Below are 22,273 nucleotides of genomic sequence, written 5' to 3'. Positions count from 1 at the left end.
CCCCAAAAGGAGAAGAAAAAAAAAGGGGTTACGATCAAAAGGCTCTTTATTCTGTTCTTGTGAACTTTACATCACAAAAATAAATCTCTGACCCCTAAATTGCAAAGCCAAAAAAGTTTCACCAAAACAAAACAAATTTAATAATTACACAATGGTGGGGATTCCTCCAAGCAAATCTCTCCCTGTTTCTTCATCATCAGCATTTGAAAACCTCACTCTCTGTTCCCCATCTCCTTTCATGGTTAAGAACAATCAATTTTCTGCACCATCAAATCCAAAATTATGGCAATTCCACATGAGGAAGCACTGCAGTTTCATCATGGTCTTGTTTTGATGAATTCTTCTCTGTACTCTCAACAATGGTTTTAGGGCGTTTCAGAATTCCTGAGAGAAAACTGCCCAAGGATCTAAAGGGATGGTTGATTTTATCTTTTATATTCAAGATAATGGAGACCTCAGAAAGCTGCCAGACAACAGTGACCACAATCATCACTGAGAGAAGACAGTGAGTTACAAGGTTTTGCCTCTTCACCTTCTTCAGCTCTCTAACAATTTCTTCTCTACTACTACACTCATCATCAACAATTTCCTCTCTAACAGAATTTTTAGCTTTTGTTTTCCAAGTATCTACCGCAGATTCTACCTCCTCAGATTCTGCTTCTTCTTTCAGTGATTCAATCTGTTGGTGTTGAGGAAAATGAGTTTGGTTTCCAAATTTACACTCAAAGAAGCAGGGACAGAATTTGAATCTATTGAGGGTTTCAAATGAAATGAGCGAGGAGAAGACGAATAATCCAGATTAGAACTCTATTTTCCTCGACACGAGATTGGAATTGACTAACCAGTGCTTAATCAAAGAAAATGCAGAAGAACACACAATTCGAACATACGGAGAAGAAATCAAGGGCATTACGAGGGCGATGACTCGAAAATCTGAATCGAATGACGTTTTTTGATAAGGAGGATTTTGAATGTTGCGTACCTGAGAGAGTAAGTTGCGGAGGAGAGTCCGGTCGTCGGGTTCATCGCGATCGCCGACGGAGCTCCGATCAGAGGATTTTTTGTTGTTGTTCTCTTCGTCAATTAGCCTTCTAATGGCGAGGTTGATCAGCTCCAGGCGTTGCTCTTCCTCCATGGCTCTGTTTGGATTGGAGAGAGGCGAGGATTTTTCAATGGCGCTGTTGCAGTATCAATTATCAAATTCCGCCATGGTTTGAGGCTTCCAGAAGTATGGAGTCCGCCACGGCTCGCCGTCTCTGTGAGAGTGACAGGTAGTATTAGGATTGATGTCCACGTGGCACGTGATGAGTGGTTTGTTTTTTACATTTTTGCACAGGCAAAGTTTCTACAGAAAACATGGATAATCTGCACATTGCACTTTTTTTGGGTGTGATTTTAGCAACATAAAAACGTAATATTAAATTGATAAAAATAAAAATTTTTGTATGAATTTAAATTATATAAATGATATGATGATGGTAGAGTATTGTTGGAACCATTCGAAATTTTAATAGATTCCTATTTATCGATCGTGCCACACAAGTGCAACTAAGCATTCACAATTAGTTTTATAGACAACTATCATTCATATTTGGAGCATTTGAAAATGTCGGCTATCTAGATTCTTGAAAAATAAACGACTCTTTTAAAATCATATTTTATAATTTCTAAAACAATTTATATATCATTGTACAACATTAGATTACATTTGGAAATGACTTTGGTACACCAAAATAGTAGTATTTTACCATTATATACAAGTGATTTTAAAAAATAGAAAAAATAATTTTGGCACTCTAAATATGCCCTTAGTTACATTATATATATATATATATATATTTTTTTTTTTTTTTGAAAAAAGTTACTTCGTTAAGAGGAAATGGCCACGTGGGCATTTAAAGACAACTCAACTTTCTCCCTAACCAGTTCACGAAGCCAGAGGGGAAAGTTTGTTAACCAACAAAAGGAAGATCGCAGAGAAAGGGATTTTTTGGCCAGAAAATCCGCAACCTAGTTTACATTACGATGTGCAAAATTGAAAGAAACAGAATCAAGAAATTGGACCTTGACGAGGATGTCGTGGACAAGAACACTCGGAGCAGCCAGCGAGGTTATCTTTCCACATAGCAGAGAAATGACACAAAGGGAATCCGATTCCACAACAAAATTTCTGCAATTAATAGAGAGAGCGAAATCGATCCCATAAAAAAAAATTGGCTTAAGTTATTTTGTTCTTCGTTATTAAATTAAAATGGCTTAAGTTACTTTGTTCTTCGTTATTAAATTAAAAGTTTGATCCCTCAATTTTCACAATTTCATCTAATTAAGAATATGTTGTAAAAAAATATTCTAGATTTTTTTAAGATTTTAATTTTTATCTATCTAATTAGGTCCATATACTTTTATTTTTTTTATCTAATAAATCGTTATTACGTTGTGACTTTAAAACTTAAGTAACACATGTTGAATTATTTAAGGATTTTTTTGTGAGTTAAATTTATAACAGTTTTTTTTCAAAAAAAGAAAAGAAAAAGAAAAAAAAAATCTAACAGGTTTAGAGACTCGATAATGTAAGTGTTAAATAGATGGAGTTAACAGGAACATATTTAACACAAATCGACAAAATTAGATAGACAACGTCATCTTAGAAAAGTTTAGAAACTTATTGGAAAAAAATAAATAAACTCCGGACTAAACTTGAATTATGACCTACATTTTTAGCCCAAGTGCCAATTATGTGCAGACCTAGCAATTGATGATATAACAAAATAAGAATCTATCAAAGTCACGTTATTTGAAAATTGAATTACTGTTGTTTCTCTCCATATAAGAATGTTTGCAGGATATTAAATATTAGTCAACTATCGACATTTTCATGTATCCATAGATTCAATATCAACATGAGAGGCTAATTAACTTTTCATAGTATTGTAAAAAATCGACAAAATACGAAAAATATCACTAATATAGACATAATATTAAGATTAATCATTTTTAACTTACAAAGATTGAAATGCTTACTTGACAATTTAAATATTTTTTTACAAATTTTTTTATTTTTATAACCTTTTTAAAAATTTCCCTCGACATCGATATTTTATCAAGATTTCTATAAAATTGAGATCTCGAAATTTCTTTAACATTGACATTTAAAACATTGAAATGGTTAATACCTAACACCATACAACCATGAAGAAAAAATTATATTAGATTTTATAAAAAGAAATCAAAAAGCCACAAAGGGTAAAATCTAGTACAATTGAGATGGTATTATAGAAATGTTGACTAAAAGAAATAATTGTAGAAATATTGTAAAAAAGTTGAATACATATAAATTCCATTATTATAGTCAATCAAATATTTAGATTAACGTGTGATTTCTACGACTATAACAAGTCAATATCTGATATACTTCCAATCAAGAAGTTGTGAGATCAAATCCTTTTCCCAACATATTGTACTAAAAAGAAAAAAGTCAATATCAAAATGATTTGTCAATTATGCAAATCAAGGATTATCATAAAAGAAAAAAGATTAAAAAGAAAAAACATACTAAATAGTAATCACCATTATTAAAGTGAATCGGTCCTTAATGAATTTTAAAGAACGAATCTATGTTTAAGATTCTTTGAAATTACTTCTAATAAATTACATCTTATAAAATATTAAAAAATAAAACTACACATTCAAATATTCCATATATAAAAGTATAAAAGCTACAAATAAACAATTGTAAAACCCAATAGAAGATTTAAACCACCAACAAAAATTTAACGACCTTTTATTTTTTAAAAAAACATAAAAGAATATCTATTTTTCTACCTTTCTATCTCTTGTCAAAAATTTAATGGTGAACGACAAAAGATAGGTACTGACCGATGAACATCTAAATAAAATTTCGTCAAAGATTCAAATCTCTCCAACCAAACGTCGTCTTTGTAAAAGAAGGAAAACCAAATAATAATAATTTTAATACATGTCCATAGGGATTAATTTAATTGCAACATCCCATTATCTAATCCTACCAAGCAATTTACAGCGACAATACGAATCATTTACTGTGCTTACCGATTCTAATCACTATGCTACTGTACAGATGGTGATGAACCAAAAAAAAAAAGAAACTTAGCAATGAAACATAAAATCAGTGAATGTTAGTTAATTAGGATCACCAGAGTTGTTCCTATACAAACTTGGAATATGTGTTACAGTCTTCCATTCCAGAAACATCGCCGAGAGAAGTCGATGCTGTGCCATCAAGTTCAGCCTGCAGAAGTTAAATAAGATCTCATAAAAGAAAGTGACAGCACCATGAATTCCGCTACATATGAAGGCCAATATAAGGGTTGTTCTACACATTGTTTATATTCTGTAATTTCCGGTGTTTTAGAAGCTCTATTGAACACCAGCTTATTGGCTAAAATAAAAAACATAACAATAAAAAAAATAAAAACTTGGTGTGAAGCATATGGCGGTTTTTTTTTCCCTGATAATTGGGAGTTGGAGCTTTGCTCCCCTATACCCAAGGGCACCCGCACCAATTTCAAGGCTTGGTCCCAGGAGACATCTAAGGGTTTTTGATATTAAGTTCACCAGAAGGTCCGAACTTGAGACCTTCAAGTCAGTATGACCAAGAGACCCTAAGCCTTTGCCAACTGGACTGCCCCTTGAGGGCTTATAGCGGCTTATATTTTGTTTCTCAATAACCCCATTTGTCGTCATTTCACTATACTAAGGGTGAGTTCAAAATAACTATTGAAAATTGAAGAAAAAATCACACGAAAGACACTTAAATGTATGCAGGAGAAGCATTTATTTCTCCCGAGAGTACTGCCTATAGAAAGATATGTTTTTCAAAAGTCACCACAAACTCACGAAGTATTATCACCTAATTTTCGACATTTGACTGTCATAAAAAACGTGTAGGCAGCTAATTTGACTGATGAATGGTGACACTTTTCATAACTAAAGCCAAACGTCTGGTTGGATGCATAGGTTCAGCGAACCAAAAAAGTTTATTAACTTTCGTTCTAATTGACTAAGCCATAGTTCCTTGTATTCTAGAGTCATAACCATCAGTCTTTCTGGTTGTTAAAATGTTCCAGCAATGTTGAAAAGTGATCATGCTTTTCCAGACTCACTTGTTAGATGAAACCCAGTTACTTTGTCAGACGAAGGTGCAAATCGTTATGCTAGGATCATGCTAAAACGAGATTATGCTTCTTGAAATATGACGTTATTTTAATCCATTATTTACGTTAAAAAATTACTACTTACCTTAGCTTCCCGAAATCCTTCAAGCATACGATGATATTGCTGACGAGCATCTGGAGAGTCAACCATGGACAGCACTCGTGAAACAGCCTCGCCAATAGTTCCTTCCACTTTTTGTTTACGGAACACCTTTATAATATCGTCGTCTTCACTCTCATCAATAGATCCTACCTCGCTACGAAAACCTCTCAAACCAGCTCCTTTCCTTCTCCAACGTAGTACAACTTTATCAAGGATTCCAACAGCCCAACAAATTATTTTGTAGTGCTTTCTAACTTGATACCCCCTCACATGTGCCTGTTAACATAAAAAAAGTAACCTTTCAGAACAATGTCACTATCTGAAGCCTTAGTAAAAGGCATGAAAGTTTCCAATCCCTTGCCACCCACGTGTTTTTAACAAGTGAGTGAATTGATTAGCATGTTCAGTAACTGTCTGGACTGCATGTATATATATGTAAATTAATGTTAGAAAGTTCGTAATGATACCTGTATCTTCACGACTTTCTGACGAATTGATAAAAACTCTTTACGTCCTTTCCAGCCTCTATACTTCTTTTGTATAGATAATGCAGCTGCATTGTAATCCCGTCGATTACAGAAGTTTAACTTTGACATAGCAAAGAGCCCATGTATGTCATTTGGATCAACTCCATACTCATCTATACAAGCTGCAAAAACTGCCTCTTTCTGCTGTCGCTTTCTGAAAGAATGTGCACGGAAAGCAGATTGAATCTGGGCTGCTGCCTGAGCAGCATTCCTGACTGCAGCTAACGTATTTTTTAGTGGCATATAGTCCTCAGAGGAAGAGAGGTCCCCCTTTGAGATGCTATTTACTGTCATTTCTGCTTCAACCTCGGCAGAGCCTTTGGGATGCTCACCTTCAAATGTGAGGGATGAAAGATGACTAGTAAGTGCAACCTCTGATAAATAACCAGCAAGTCCCTTGTGTCCATGGATGTCTGCAATAGACGCTGCCGTTTTACCAGCCGGATCTTGTGAACTAGGATCAGTCACAGCGCCAGCTGATGCTCCAGATGCTACTAGTGCAGCAACCATTTTTTCCCTAATTCAAGAAAGAGTCAAGTTTTTTTTTTAGGAAACGAGATTTTTCATTTGGTTTCTTTCTTTTATATTGTTTAAATTTCTTGTATTTTTATGCTTTTCAAGAAAGAGTCAATTTACCAACTATACTACAATAAAACTCAAATACATCAAAGGAATGGTATCCTCACTTATACTGGCTTATTTACGTCACTGCTCCAGTTAATCTTGAGAAAAATTACTCAAATAAAGTATGTTTCCTAAAGGAATGGTATCCTCCTTAAGTTCATTTCTAGTTCAACTTATACGGAATTCCCAAATGGTGTATAAACTGTGTGTAAAAGAAAATTCTCTTCTATAAAATAGTTTCCAAAATTGAGGAGCAAATGTGCCTTCCATTTCAGTTCTCATGCGCCATTATATCCAACTACTTATCAGAGATCCAAAGAGTTATGAATGATTATGTTTCGCAGTAGAAAATGCATCAAATATTGTTGAGAAAATTTTTCATTAAAAATAAAGTCCACAAAGATAATTAAATCTTTTGCTTCTCATTTTAGGGTAAAGAGAAATCAGAAAATAATTTAAGAAAATATCATCTATTTTTCTTTTCTTGCCTTTCCTGATTATTTTATTTACCTTTTCTTTTAGCCATAGGCTCTGGAATAGCATCATTTTTAACCAGTTCAAATATTCTATTTTCTGAGGGTAGTTCTATCAATATCTTTTAAATTTAAAGCATAAAAGTAAAATTAAACACTAAAAGAGCCGAACCTTCCAAAGCGTGCCGCCCAATGTAGAGCAGTCCATCCATTAATGTCACGGAAATTTATATTCACTCCACAACTGAGGATTGGGTTTAATGCCCACACATATCCCAAGCCAGCAATCATGTGTATAATGCCCTGATCTTTCTTGGACAAGGAACAGCCCGCAGGATCATGTCTATCTTCCAATCGGGAAGAAAGCCAGAGATGAAATTTGTCTTTTAGCAGCTCTCGAAGAAGCCAATCAATGGTACTGGAAGGAGTTCCACTGCCAACTAGAAGAGACTCTATCATAGAACTCCATTGATCATCATCCGCTTTCAAGTTATTGCTCCTAACTTCAGAACCTACCTTGTCAGATTTCTGGATTGATGAGTAAGAGAGCAGCATTTGCACAAGTCTGACAAGTAATAACAACTCCTCTGGGCTCTTCAGAGCTCCACCTGAATGTGATTGGCAATGATTGCACACACTCGTTTTAGCTTGATACTCAAACTCTCTGACTTCACTGCAGGGTTCCCGATTGCCAGATGTAATGCAGAAAGCTACCTTCCCAGGAAGGTGTGGAGGTGTTTCACAACAAAGAACCCCATTCTGAACAATCTGAAGAGGAACTTCAATATCTCCAAACATACAAGCCCATGAAGATTCTGAAGGATCACAAAGAAAAGATCCAATAATGATGACCTGGATAGAGAGATTTAAGACCTTAATATTTGAATCTTCAATGAGAATAACAGAGGCTACATCAGAATGGAATCAAGACAGAGTAAATATTGAAATTTCCTGTTGCTACTTATACGAAAGCCTATATCATTGTTCATAATCTACGGCTGAGCAAACCAAACCGAAAAATCGACTCGACCAACCAAAACTGTCAGTCAGTTGGTGTGGCAGATGGCTTGGAGTCGGTGTGGTGGTCAGCATGGTCTGAAAACACTTTCTTGACCGACCAATCAACCTACAACTACAAGTTTATTAAAAAAGAGTTGCATGAGCATTTAATTGCAGCAGGCAGACTACTGTTTTTCATCTTCTATGTTAAATTATAAAAGAAAAATAAATAAATAAAACATTTTTTAATTTTTAAACTTTAAATTTTCTGCATTTATTCTTTCTTCACCGGTTCACCCTTTTCTCTCTCTCTCTCTCTCTCCTTCTTCCTTCCTCTCTTATCCAGCCACCTCCTCCCCTTCTCTCTTCTATTTTTCTCCCTTTCTCTCCTCTTACCTCCCCGACCTTCCTCTAGTGTATGTCCTTGGGTCAAGTATAGCTCTCTCATCTCCGCAACTAGTTACCTTGCTTTGCATATTCCACATCACTTTAACTAAGGTTCTAGCCAACCTTTAAGAAGAGGTGCACTAAAGTGCATTAACTCCATTACTTTTCTTTAGAATAGCACTATTTCCAGCGATAAAAAGATCTGCATTTGCCTCATCCTGAAGGATATTAACGTTAAAATTGTCTCAGAAATTTAGCCCTATAAGGCTTACCTCTTTATAAGATAATAATTAATGTCCTGAAGGGTAGGTATAAGAAAGTGGTTTTCCTTCAACTGTATCAAAGTTTTGGGCCACTTTTATGAGGGTAAGTAAATTATTGATGTATTCCACATTGATAATGAGGTGGGGGATGATTAAAAGAAACGATTAAAAAGGACTTCGTGTTTAAACTTGTCCTTAAAAGCTTTGGAAAGAAGTGTAGGACTTCGATTCCCAAGATTTATATCTAATGCTAATTCTTACATCATTCTTAATCATAAGCACAGAAAGAAAAGTCATTACGTCTTGAAGTGCCTTTGGCAAGGTATCTTCTATCTTATATATATATATATATTTTTTTTTAACAAGAAACGAACTTTTCATTAAGAACATGAAGAGGAGCAAAATTGTTCAAAGATACAAACTCTTGAAAGAGTTAAAGACAAGTAAAAAATCAAAAAACAATACAAATAAGAAGAAAAACTTAGGACGATGCGGCAAAAACACCCCAATTCAAACAGATCATCTTCACTTTTGCAGATTACACTATCTTTTTAAATGTGGTTCAATTATAGTTAGCAACTTATGCAAGGTAACAAAAATTTTGAATTATGCTTCTGAGGGTTATGGCTACTGTATTGATTACTTAATAGAAGAAATTCAAGTTAGGGGTAATAGATTTTCTCATGACCGAGTGATCCCTCCTTTATCCCATCCTCCCTCTACTAGGTAATCCTACGTCAGAAGACAAAATAGGGATGCTATTTTGGATGATCTTTAGTTCCAACTCATGCAAGCTCGATAGCTCCTGAAGGTTCATATTGACAAGCATTGCCAAGATATGTAATTTTAGGAGCGAGAACTGGTTTTCATGAAGTTCCAACCTTACCAACAGCATTCCTTGCAGCCTAGCAAAATAATATTCTGATTATACGATATTATGGCCCCTATCCAATGGTGAATCAAATAGGGAAGGTTGCTAACCATTTATGACTACCTTCACTCACGACAGTACACCCTATTTTACCTGTATCGTAATTGAAGCTAGCTAAGAGATCCAACTTACACTCCAATCTTTTCCCACTTCAATATGGTCTTACTTGTTCCATTTATCTCACTGTTACTTTGGATTTTTACCCTCATATCAACACTTTTATGGGAACTAGAAGTTTCAATAGAAAGGGAATGGCAACAAGCAGATGAAGCTATTTGAGAGTCTTATGATTCACTAAAACAACAGATTCCTACCTTCCACCTTGAGGATAAGGTGAAATGTTAGGATGGGGGATATTGGTGGGAATGTGAAGCCCCCAATTCATTTTACTTATGGCAGAAGAAAGGATTTTTGTAGAGGCTGGAGCCTGGAGTATGCCATCAGGTGCTTTCTGAGTGATGTTGTAAATAGGCAGGGGGATTTTTGTAAGGGGCGATGAATCCTTTTGTAAGACTTCTAGAATAGGCATAAAGAGCGTGACATAGGGGGAGGAAGTCAGTCAATTAGATGGAAGGAAAGGGAAGAATCAGACCTCCAGAAACTCAAGAAATTCTGTATTCTTTCCAAATGGCATCTACTAGGTTGGAGGTTCAAATCCACAAACCCTACATTTGTTGTACTGAAGAAAAGATATATGAAGAAAAGATATATATATAAAAGGTTGAAGTTATTCTCTTCGTCCTTCTATATGTGTTCTTTGTGCAGCCAGTGGGGAAAAGTCTTGGTCATCCTTTTTTCCATTGCTCCTTTGCATTACAGTTCTGGGGTCTTTTACTTTGTCAGTTCAACTTTGGGTGGGTTTTCAACCCGAAAGCAGAAGAAAATTTGTTCCAACTATTCTGCAGGCCTGTTTATTCTTCAACATCAGTTCGTCTTTTGCGGATTAATGTTGTCAAAGCATTACTTTTGGAACTATGGTATGAAAGGAATTTGCGGCTTTTCAAAGGCAAGAGCAATTCCTTGATTGAGTGCTTCAATTCAACTAAGTACAAAGCTTCCCATCTTGCTGATCCTTTTTGCATTATTCTCCTAATCTTATTTGTAATAATTGGGGAGCTTTTATAACTCCTTTGTAGTCCTTGTTTTCGTTTTCGTTTTCTTTATTTTTCTTTTCACTTGAGAGTGTGTATCTTTGAAAAAATTTTGTTCCTTTTCATACATCAACGAAAAATTTCATATCTTGTTAAAAAAATAACAATATATACACACACACACATATAATCACTGCATTTCCATTTGAGCTCAATTATGAAGCCACCTTCACCATTCTAAAATGAGGGAACTTTCCCCATACACATTCACATGCACACTAACAAAGATGCAAAGAGAAAATATGACATCAGCTCAAGGTAGAAGTTGTAGCTGGAAAGGCAAGGGGCGTAGAAAATATTTAGCAATCAATAAGAGTAAAATGCAAAATACCAGCGGACAAATTCTAAGATCCAAAGCTTATCAAGATAGACAGTGGGTTAACAGATCAAAAAGGGATATGCACAATTGAAGTAGCATCAACCTCATCAAAGCCATTTGAGAAACTAGCTAGCAAAAGAACTATGAATTAACTAGACTATAAGGGCAGTCATCAAGCATAACAAATTGCGTAACTGCCAAAGGCACTGTATGATCATACCCCATAGCACAGGAATACAAAAAGTTACAAGTACCTTGGTGCTCTCAGTAGCATAACCCCACTCGGGTGTTATTTGGTGGATTGCAAATTTCTGCACTTGTGCAACAATTAAACTTGTGTCAACTCCAAAAGAATTTCCATGGTCTTGTTTAAGAAATGGTGTATGATAGTTGGAAGTAACATTATGAGTGTCCACTGGTGAAGTATATTCTGGAGTTTGGTGGCTTCCTAGCAAAGGAGAAGCTGGTAACACAGATGATCATAACTCGAGTTAACAACAGAAACCTCTTCCTTCTAATCTACTGAAAGTAAATAGAGTAGATGGATATCAAACATTTTTTACATTACTTTTTCTTCTGCTGTTCAGCCAGTTGAAAAGTTCATTTTCTACACTTGTACCTTTACTCGAAGATGGTGATGTCTTTTCCTGTTGTTAATCAAACATTAATAATTAAAAAGACAGTTCTCCAAAGAAAGTTAAATAAGAGTATATGACAAAATTGAATTGTTAAAGCTGCATCTGGAAAACTTACATTTTCATTCCGTAGGAGAGAATGCCTATCTGGAGACTCAAGGTCTGATGTCTTACTTGAACAAAGGGCATCACCCCATGGTTGAGTTCCTTCACTACCAAATACAAACTCATGTGCCATTGCATAGTGGTGATGTTTTCCATTAGCATCTATTAGAAGAGGCTTCGTTAGAAGATTTTCTACAGCTCAAGTAATACTATGAATTCTAAAGAGCCAACAAGATCTCAACTGTTACAAGACGGGGATGGCAATATACGTGTAGAACAAGGGTAACACTAAGCGATACAAGGAAATTTCTGTCCCTTGGGTTGTGTCAGATATACAAAAAAATGTTAGTTTACACTTCCACAATTCTCTTTACATCTATAACGCTAACAAAATAATACCTGGAAACAGTAGCATTATGTTGAAATTACCTTGCGTCTCAAACTGTGTATAATTATTATCATGAGCTGCATTTTCTGAATGCTGAAGCACTGAAAACTGATCCTCGTTGGACATCTGATAATGGTCTATAAGGTGAGAATTTGAAACTTCCTCATGGCTATAAAATGGACCAATGTCTTTCAAGCTGTCTTCATTCAGACTTAATTGTTCCTCTATCCTTCTCAAAGCTTGAGAAACCTCAAATTCGTTTGAACTTTTTAATTCTGATATTGCATACTGCCCATCCACACCATTTGCCCCATTAGTATAGTTTCCAGTGTCAGAACTAACTTCTGTAGACCCAGGGCTCGATGATGTATGGTGATATTCTGAAGGAAGATTTTGTGACAAGTAGGAACTAAAAGTAGAAGCCGATGCTGGAGATAATTGTGGAACACTTTCCGCCCCAGACCTTCCCTGCAACAGAAATTTCATGTGAATATTGGTTGAATTTACTCAAAATAGAATGAGTATATGCTGACAACATATCTGTCATCTATCAAAGTAGGTTAAGATCTCTACCAGACTGTAGTGATATTCCGAAAACAAAATCGCTTAAGATGGCACGAAATCACATTAATGGATTTTGCAACATGAAGAAATCCCTTGAAAAAAAATTAACAGAGACAATCTATAAATTTTCTTTTAACAAGAAACAACATTTCATTATCTATAAATTTTCTTTTAACAAGAAACAACATTTCATTAATATACGAAAAGAAGAAAAGTTCAAGGAAGGTTCGGGCAAGTTTGCTTGAAATTCGTAATTCCTAGGCAAAGGTTTGAGTATTTTCTTGCTTTCAAGTTAACTGAAATGAAAGGAAAAACTAGATTTTTTAAGAAATTGAAAACAGGGGAGAACAACACGAAGTGGAGGGTGTTGCTGACCATCGTGTATATCTTAAATCTTCAAGTGCTTTACGATCTACTCATCACTTGTACAAACATATATTTAGTCCATTGAAGAGGGGCCAAAAAACAATTGGGTATTGGTGTGGTGGTAATTGGGATTGTGAGAGGCTATGGCTGAATGGAAGCGACCAGTGTGAATCAAGTTGGTGATGGTAGAGCCGGCAGCGGGATATATGTGCAGGTGTAGGTGGGAATATGGAACTTCGAGAACAAAGAACTAAAAAGAGGTTTTTTTTTTTTATAACTGAGAGTCAGTTCCATATACTCATGGGCACCCACGCCTGCTCCAAGGCTCGGACCTGAGAGACATCAACGATTTTTAAGCCACTGGAAAGTTTCAAACTTGAGATCTCTAACTCTAATAACTTAATGTTTAAGAAAGAAAGTAAATAAAAATAATTAATAATTAAAAGAAAAATCCAACTTTCATTAAGATGGGTGAAACTTGAGATCTCTAACTCTAATAACTTAATGTTTAAGAAAGAAAGTAAATAAAAATAATTAATAATTAAAAGAAAAATCCAACTTTCATTAAGATGGGTGAAAATACAAAAGAGAAGGCCACGTGGAAAACAAGTCAAACCCAATGAAAAGAGCCTGAAAAGAATTACAAGAAAATGTTCCAGTTATATAGACAAGGAGCGAAGCGTTGACAGTTTCTTCAAATTTTTTTTCTTTTCTGGCTCTTACTTGGCATAAATTGTCTCTCTTTTTTATTTTATCTATGATTTATCTTCTCTCATGACCCTTTGGGGAAGCTTTTCGTAATTTCCTTTGGTATGGAGTGCAATCTATCCCCTTTTTGTAATTTCATACCATCAGGAAAATATTTCTTAAAAAGAGAGAGAGAGAGAGAGAATATTCAATTATTTGTAATTAAAAGTAAAAGGAAAAAGAAATCCTATTAGAAAATACCCAAAGGGAAGTAGTAAAATGCTCAAAACTCCAAACCTCCTCACAAAAACCCTAAACACCTTCAAAAACTCTCATTCCTTTTAAGCCAAACACCCTAAAGAAAATCAAAGAAACAAGCTAAGAAAATCAAAGAAACAAGCTCCACAAAATATTCTCCCCCTCCCTTGGAACATAGTATGCAAGATGACCTCAGATAGAATTTTTTTTTGGATAAGAAACAATATATTCTAAGAGCCCGAAAGGGATAAGTGACCTCAGATAGAATGGCCAACGGAGTTATCAAATGCACTTAAGCATCAATTGAAATTGGTAAGCACTTAAGCACCACTAGGGCTCACCAGCCAAGATGCATGGAGAGTTCATTTTTAAAAGCACAATTGGAAGTCACGTCAAATAACTTTGAACTATTAACTTATTACATTAAATAACCATTGCAACCCAGGAAGAAGAAAATGAAATACATAGATACGAACTGAGAAAGAGACCAAACTCATCTTTTTTATATCAACAACATTTAGTGTCAGGGATTCGAATCTCCAACCTTACTTAACCAAGAAGGATGATTCAACGTTAGATGTTCTGATCAAGACAGTGGAGGTTTTTGAATGGCTCTCAGGTTTAAAGGTGAACTGGGCAAAATCAGCTATTTGTGAAATTAATATTGAGGAATCCAAGGTGTTACAAATGGCTGACCAATTATATTTCAAGGCAGAATCTCTACCTATTACTTGGGTCTTCTGCTGGGATGAGTTCCAAATAGTTTCCCTTTTTGCGCACCTATATTGGGAAAAATGTCTAAAAAATTGGACAGATGGAAGAAGTTTTAGCTATCACGAGGAGGTAGGTTAACCCTATGCAGCTCTGTTTTTTCCAATATTTCGATTTATTATATGTCAATCTTTTCATTGCCTTCCAAGTTCCAATGTCTGCTTGGAAATGGAGAAATTTTTGCATGACTTCTTTTGGGAAGGTATTTACGGTGGCAAGGTCACTATTCTTGTTAGATGGAACTGACTTCCATGTTTCAATTGGATAATGATCTAGGCATAGACAGTTTTAAGCAGAAATACAACACTATTGGCAAAAATGGGATTGGAGATTCATGTTTGAATCAGATTCTTTCTGGAAACAAGTAATGTCAGCATCCATGGTTTGGATCTTTTCACATGGCATACATCCGGTAAAAGAAATTCCAGTTTGAGAAGTCCATGGCATAATATTTCAAAAGCTTGGAAGAGGGTGGAGAAATTTGCTTCTTACAATATAGGAAATGGTAACAGAATTTCTTTTTGGAATGACATTCGGTTGGGAGACTCTCCTCTTAACCTTCTATTCCCTCCTATTTTTAAAGTTCCATTGCTACCAAATGGTTCGGTTTCAGCTTCTTAGGACAAGTCTTGTCTTTCTTGGATGATTTCCTCCAGAAGGCATTTAAAAGATGCCGAAATTAATGAGTTAAGCTCTCTTCTACTTGAGCTTGAATCACTCAAATTAGTTTCTCAAGAGGATTCAAAGAGGTGGAAGCTTGAGCCCTCTGGCATTTTTTCCGTGAAATCACTTTCAAGGCAGCTTGCCCCTTCTTCTTAATTACTAAAAGATTTATATACAGCCGTCTGGAAATCAAAAAGCCCTAAACTAATCAACATTATTCTGGGTTTTACTAAATAGTAAGCTCAATACAGCGGATGTTTTACAAAAGAGGCTGCCCACCACTTTTCTTCAGCCATCAATTTGCTACTTATGTTTTGCAGCGTCAGCACATCATAAATATTTATTCTTTGGTTGTCCATATGCATCGGCTTTCTAGAGTTATTTTTCAGAATCTTCAATCTTCATTGGATTTTTTTCTCAACGTTCAGAGTAATGTTTTCCAATTACTTCCAGTCCCTCTTTGGCTTTAGATCAAGATTACTATGGGTAAATTCAGGAAAAGCCATCATCTTTGAACTTTGGATGGAACACAATCAAAGAATCTTCAGAGATTCTCAGATTCATTGGTTGTTCCGGGTTGAAGCAGATAGATTAAAGTCTTCTAAATCTAAATTATTTTCAGATTACACTCTCCAGGGTATTCTGTTGTGTTTTTCTTTTTGCTTTATCCCTTTTGGAGGTTTGGTTCCTTTGTTTTGTTTTGCTTTTTCTTTCCCTCTTTCGGAAGTTTGTCTCTATGAACATTTTATTGTTCCTTTTCATTCATCCAAGAAAAGTTCGTTTCTTGTTTAAAAAACAGTTATGGATGTCTGTTCTTGCCAGAAAAAAAAAAATTCAACCGAACTATGCTCAAGTTGGCACAAAAGAGACAGGATATTGATCGATTATGTATTTAGATAAATTAATAGTGACAGTATAAGCTTATTATTGCTTTATCTACTCCGGGGTCATGGAAACTCACCTCACTAATATCTCTGTAGTGTACAAGAACAATGTGGTCACATGACCTGCCAAGAAAATTAAACATAAGCACATAAATTTCTAAAAGAATATTGAAATAAATGCACATGCTCAATAACAAAAAAATAGTGGATAATTTGATCTGCATGAGTGTTGAACTGTTGAATGTGCTTATTTTTTTTCGGTGGTCCATCCAGACTGCTAGACTTTGTCACTTAGCCCTCCTCTTTGCCAATTAGTATTTTTTTCTCTTTGTCAGCTGTTTACCTCCTTTCTCTATTCTTTATTTTTTCGGTAATTGATATCTTTTCCTGATTTCCCTCCTCACAAAAAGCTGTATTTTTCGTTTTCCTTTAGCATATGCATAATCCTTGTATAGATCTACTTTAAGAATTAGGGGATTTAAAATCGATTCAATACATGAGAAATTAGGTTCATAGCTGCTATCTCAAAATACAACAATTAGTAATCACAGTGGAAACAACATACATTTTAGGGAAAAATACATTTTTGGTCCTTGAGGTAGGTATTTATTTGGTCCCTGGAGTTTCAAAACAAACACTTTTGGTCCCTGAGGTTTGATTTAGGTGTCTATTTAGTCCCTAAGTTCCAAAATAAACATTTTTGGTCCTTAAAGTTTGAAAAATAGTTCTCAATGGTCCTTTGACTGTTAGTTGACCGTTAGTGGCTTTCCATCCCTCTTCTCTTCCTCTCTCTCTCTCTTTCTCTCCCATTTCGGACCAACAACCACCGACCATTTTTATCTTCACCTATCGCCTGCCATCGATGGCGAGCAGAGGCACCAAACTCGACCGTCGGTTCTTGCCCGCTTGCTTCGAGCCTTGACTGGAACGAAGGTTTTGAAACAAGGCTGCGACAGCGAGAGGGAACTGTGGGTTTCCAGTTTCACATTAGTGGCAGCGGTCTCCACAAACGATTTCACGAGCGCAGAAATTCCGGTGGAGGGGCATGGAGCGGAGAATTTGGAGAATTTGGAGGCTTGCCAAATTCGTCTTCCTTCTCTCGACGATTTACTCATCCTATTCCTCAACAAATTCGTCTTGGTCAGAAAGATCGAGAAGTTGGTCGATGAAGAAGTCATCGGAGGACACAACATTGTGGTGATTAAAACAACCATTTTGATCGGAAAAAAAATTTGGGGGCTAATTTGAGGGGCTTTTTTTTGGAGAAACAAGTGTTGAGAGCCCATTGAACGCATTCCATTTGCGACTGTTCAAGCAGGAAAAAGAAAAGATTGAAAGAAAACCTCTTTCTCTCATGTACAGTTCTTGGGATATGGTTTGTTTGGATTTCAGTCTCTTTTTTGGGGGAAAGAAATTAAGCAAGAAAGGGATTTTTGGGATACAGTTCTTCAAAGGGGCACAAAATTAAGGAAGGAAGAGTCTTTGGGAGAGAAATTAAAGAAGCAAAGGATTTTTGGGAGAAAGAGAACCCACATTCCAAGATCTGTACCTGAAGATAGTATCAGAGAAGGAGAGATAGTTGTGTTTGTGACTTTGGTTTTGGGAGTGGTTGCAGAAAGAGAAAAGAGATAGATAAAGTAAAGAGAATGTGTTCTTGGTTGGTAGTGTAGAGCCACAGCGTGGTGATGGTGCCTCCGCTCGCCATCAATGACCGGTGATGGGTACAGATAGAGCCGCGGCATGGGCGGTTGTTGGTTGGAGATGGGAGAGAAAGAGTGAGAGGAAGGGATTAGGGATGACTAACGGTCAACTAATGGTCAAGGGATCATTTAGAACTATTTTTCAAATTTTAAGGACTAAAAATGTCTATTTTGAAACTTAGAGACTAAATAGATACCTACACCAAACCTCAGGGACCAAAAATGTTTGTTTTGAAACTTCATGGATCAAATAGACACCTACCTCAAACCTCAGGGACCAAAAATATATTTTTCCCTACATTTTAAAAGCACCCACTACTCTTCTCCAAAATGCTATAACATATAAAACGTAGGAAGCATGGACATGGAAACAAATAGAATGCAACATGACAAGGATATAACACTGACACCTTTTTTTTTAATATCCGAGTTGTCCAAGCCAACTTGCACGAGACAACAACCACCTGACCCTACATTTGGTTGCCAAAGCAAGTCATAGTATATCAAATCCTCGGTAGGTGACCACCATGATTCTAACTCATTACCTTTACACCTTTTACTATTTACACGACCTTATTGACCACTAGGCCAACCCATGACAGTTCACGACACATTTATTAAAACCTCACATATTTGAACATTTTTCACAATATGATTATTTTCAAGCTAATGACTCTGCATAATAATGTCATTTACAATTAAGATGATCCAATATGAAAGAAGTTATAGCCCCCAAGAGGCAGCCCAGTTGGCAAGGGCTTGGGGTCTCTTGGTCATACTGGCTTAGAGGTCTCAGATTCGAACCTTTTGGTGAGCTTAATACCAAAAACTCTTAATGTCTCCTAGATCCGGGCCTTGGGGCGGGCTTAGTTGCCCTTGGGTATAGTGGAGCAAAGCTCCAGTTATAAAAATATATATATATATGAAAGAAGTTATAAATTGAATATACTTTCAATGATTGTAAGAGTAATCAAAGTCAATTACAATTTTCTAATCATGAAATGTTTTCTAATAAATATTTGAAAAGACAATCCTAAAACAAAAAATTATCTAATATATAATAAGAAAACCCAAAATCAAATACGTTAATAGGATACAAATACACGGTAAAACAAAAAAAGAACAAGTATATGAGTTTTCCATTCAATATTTATAACTCTTTCATAAAATTTCTGGTTATGTCCATGTGCTATTAAAAAAAACAATAAAAATTGTAAAAAGAACTAAACACCCAGATCTGAGGGTCAGAGTGTGCTTTCCATGTTTATGAACAATTGGGAAGCGGTTGTTTAGTTCGTTTGGTGGGGTTCCCTCTACCCCAGCCTCTAGTTTGTTTCTCTTTTTTTGATCAGTACAGATATGTTTCTTATCTAAAAAAAAACAATTGTAAGAGTGTGGAAGTATTTAGAATATCTAGAACACAAACAAATTAATAAATGGACTGTTTCAGCTTTATAGGATAAAATGGGCAGATGGTTAGGTCAGGAGGCAGATAAAATAGGCCTCAAGACAGAATGACATGACTGCATTCTAAGATGGAAAAGGAACACTCACTGATCCAGCATCCAAAAGCTACGTCTCTGGAAACTGGGATTATGCTCTCCATGTGCATAATAGCAATTTAACACTTCCGCATTTCCAACCTACCCCAAAGAATAATCCAGACTAGAGCAATCAGTAATAAAACTTAGTTGATCTAGAAAGATCTAATGCAGACATATCAGTGCATAGTATAGCACTCAATGTGCATTGAGGAAAAAATTTTAACCCATAAGCCATTGAATAAGTTTTAGTTTCTTATAGCACTAAATTCATTGATATTGAAGTTGAATTTATCAGATGCAAGGCTCATAAAATTTCCCCCATGCTAGAACTCTGACCAGCTTGAAATTACATCTTACAGTAAATTTTTTACCATTTGATTTCTTGGGTATTACCATTGTAGTGTTACATTAGTCCTAGAGTCAAAACTAGTGTTACCATAGAATGTTCCATAAGGCTTTTCTTTTTTATTTTCTGCCCTATCTTGGTGTAAATAAGTAAATTACACCCTCCTTTCAATGCTTACTGTCTTTTGTGATCTTTTAGCCTTATGTATGGATTTTTTGTAATCCTTCATGGCCTGGGGTTTGGCTCCCCTACCCCCCCCCCCCCTCCTCATATTATTTCATTCAATCAAAGAGTATAAAATGTGGGGTTTAGGTCTAGGTTTATGTATCACGTGAGCCTATAGCTCGTAGTTAGCAAAGTCGCATATCAAACATTGGATCAATTTTTCAATCCTAGATTACATATTATAACCTATAAGTCAAATATTCCCTTGATAATTATGACTATTTTTTCATAATACCAATTGGTGGAAATCTATGTTTTTTGTTCTCTTTCGAGTGAAACTATCATTTCCTATCCAGGAGGAAAAAAAGAACTATTTTAGCCAAGAACCAGACCTTAGTAAATTACTGCATCAGACGTAAAAGTAAATAGGAAAATGAGTTTAAATGCAATAGTTGCATAATACAAAACCTTAAGTCGTTCATGTGCTTCTCCAACAGTTCTTCCATCCCTTTTTTTGCGCCAGCTATGACCATCTTTGCGGAAGAAGCGGAGAACCCTCTTGTTAAAAAGAAACAAAGAACCGCCTGTTTCAAATCGATAATTATCTAAATGATGTAGAACATCTATCTCGCATGATAGGTCATCAAAAAGTTGTCCCAAAGAAAAATAATAGTTAATGAGGTTACTTACTTGTTGGCTTTTTAGGGGCCTCCTCAGTCAGCTGATATTTCTCATGATTCTGTAAAATAAAAAGCACCTCTGGAGGCTTCAGCCAACGGGTTTGTGCTTCTCGATAAAGATCATTAATATCATATCCTGAGACAATGATGAGAAAGGTTTACAAAATTCTCCAGTTCCCAAGTTATCATGAGGTCTAAGGGTAGAGACCCAGAAAAGAACCAACACAACTGGTATAGATACAATATCAGAGATTATGCGAATGTCATTGGATAAGGGGTTTGGATCACAAATCTTACTCGAACGGAGATGAAAAATTGGAAGGTACAAAGAGAGCATTGTTGGGACATGAAATGAATTTTGTAAGCAAATCGAGCTAGATATTACAATCATCACGATACAAAAGAATGATCTCCGTAAGAAAAACCTAAGTTGTTCGGTTGTGCAAACAACGTTTTTCTTTCATACTTATGAATTAGACTTATAGATGACTAGAAGAGAGGAGTTTTCTGTAGTTATATTGTGCATAAAATCACTTAAACGGATCAAAGTTTCCAAACAAAATTACAGAAACTGTAAGACTTAATGAAGCTACTGAAAATATATCGTCAAAAATAAGCTTAAACAGTAACACTGTTTAATTCAAATTTTCTAAAATCTTTTCTCAAAATTAAAGTCAAATACAATCCAAATCCCAGTAGCTTTGTAGTTGAGTTTTGCTCCAACAATCTAAAAATCACCGCTTCACTGCATCAGGTTGAAACAGCTCAGCTTATGATACAGGAGGTGGAATATAACCTAGCTCTTCATCAAACATGAATCAGTCATCCCAAATAACCTTCCACCGTATACTTTTTTACATTTTCCGATAAAACACTTCTGTTACTAGTTAAAATAATTTTCCGCGAAACTTGCTCATCAATTTGGGCAGAAATTGACGTCGGCAGCAGGAAAAACACGAACTCAATAAGGAACAAAAAAACATGGAAAACTGTTGAGTCCATTACTTACCGGCGTTCATCATGTACAGATCACGACAGCTAATTCAGCGCTAAAAAGTGAAAAATAACATTTCGAATTCCTCCGGAATTGCAGAGAAGAGGTTCAACTTCCGCTTCTGCAGCAGGAGCACGAGTTGTAAGACCGCAGACAGAGAGAAGAGATCGGAGAGAAAACTTCGCCGACGGCGTCGCCGCCGGAAAATCCCTCGCCGGATCACCGAGCAGGTGAAAAGCGGAGGAGAAGAGAGAAATTGAGAATTGACTTCAACATTCTTCAGCTTCCGTCTTCTCGTGCACTTTGGGTTTCGTACGCCCAGAAAAATCGAAAATTGACAAGAAGCCTGAAAATTATAAAATTGGATTTTTATTGGGCTTCTTACAGTTATATTTGTTAAATTACCATTTTTGTCCTCGCATTTTAAATCGAAATTTGTCTCAGTATTTCTTTTTTTTTTTTTAATTTCAGGTTTTACCTCTTCTGAATTATCCATTCTAATAGTTTTAAGTTTTAACGTCTGTTTTAATCCTTAAATTTTAAGATTTTTTTTA

At 35.7% G+C, this 22,273-nt stretch overlaps 2 protein-coding genes across 4 annotated transcripts; both read right to left on the bottom strand.

Annotated features, from left to right (window-relative positions):
- Positions 1-28: 28 nt before the first annotated feature.
- Positions 29-1,419, bottom strand: LOC111022569 (uncharacterized). Its single transcript, XM_022299730.2, has 2 exons — positions 983-1,419; positions 29-679 (listed from the first exon to the last, which is right to left on the bottom strand). Exons 1-2 carry the CDS (start codon positions 1,133-1,135, stop codon positions 281-283), a joined length of 552 nt encoding a protein of 183 aa, XP_022155422.1. The 5' UTR covers positions 1,136-1,419; the 3' UTR covers positions 29-280.
- Positions 1,420-3,916: 2,497 nt separating this feature from the next.
- On the bottom strand, positions 3,917-22,064 carry LOC111022568 (Calmodulin-binding transcription activator protein with CG-1 and Ankyrin domain). 3 transcript variants are annotated; one of them, XM_022299728.2, is made up of 13 exons: positions 21,735-22,064; positions 20,736-20,861; positions 20,514-20,629; positions 19,545-19,633; positions 16,368-16,413; positions 12,139-12,565; positions 11,723-11,871; positions 11,538-11,616; positions 11,224-11,432; positions 7,092-7,771; positions 5,763-6,339; positions 5,278-5,571; positions 3,917-4,267 (listed from the first exon to the last, which is right to left on the bottom strand). In XM_022299728.2, the coding sequence occupies exons 1-13, from the start codon at positions 21,745-21,747 to the stop codon at positions 4,184-4,186; spliced, it is 2,889 nt and encodes a 962-aa protein (XP_022155420.1). In that variant the 5' UTR covers positions 21,748-22,064; the 3' UTR covers positions 3,917-4,183. The 3 variants fall into 3 exon arrangements, with proteins under 3 accessions (XP_022155420.1, XP_022155421.1, XP_087982574.1); XM_022299729.2 differs by lacking the exons at positions 19,545-19,633; positions 21,735-22,064; XM_088126448.1 differs by lacking the exons at positions 16,368-16,413; positions 19,545-19,633; positions 20,514-20,629; positions 20,736-20,861; positions 21,735-22,064 and adding an exon at positions 13,037-13,191.
- Positions 22,065-22,273: the final 209 nt, after the last annotated feature.

The sequence above is a fragment of the Momordica charantia genome (assembly GCF_013281855.1).
Source record: "Momordica charantia cultivar OHB3-1 chromosome 7 unlocalized genomic scaffold, Mcharantia_2.0 BLBB01000007.1, whole genome shotgun sequence".
NCBI classification, from domain to species: domain Eukaryota; kingdom Viridiplantae; phylum Streptophyta; class Magnoliopsida; order Cucurbitales; family Cucurbitaceae; genus Momordica; species Momordica charantia.
Note: the sequence above shows the minus strand (reverse complement) of the source record. Positions and strands in the feature narration are given on the sequence as shown.

What these genes read in the sequence shown, in the direction of transcription:
- LOC111022569 (XM_022299730.2), bottom strand. Translation starts at nt 1,135, where the DNA reads ATGGAGGAAGAGCAACGCCTGGAGCTGATCAACCTCGCCATTAGAAGG. An exon ending in TCCGCAACTTACTCTCTCAG is followed by an intron (nt 680 to 982) that starts GTACGCAACATT and finishes CAACACCAACAG; the next exon opens with ATTGAATCACTGAAAGAAGA.
- LOC111022568 (XM_022299728.2), bottom strand. An exon ending in CTCTCCTACGGAATGAAAAT is followed by an intron (nt 11,617 to 11,722) that starts GTAAGTTTTCCA and finishes GATTAACAACAG; the next exon opens with GAAAAGACATCACCATCTTC. An exon ending in TGGGCGGCACGCTTTGGAAG is followed by an intron (nt 6,340 to 7,091) that starts GTTCGGCTCTTT and finishes TTCTTGAATTAG; the next exon opens with GGAAAAAATGGTTGCTGCAC.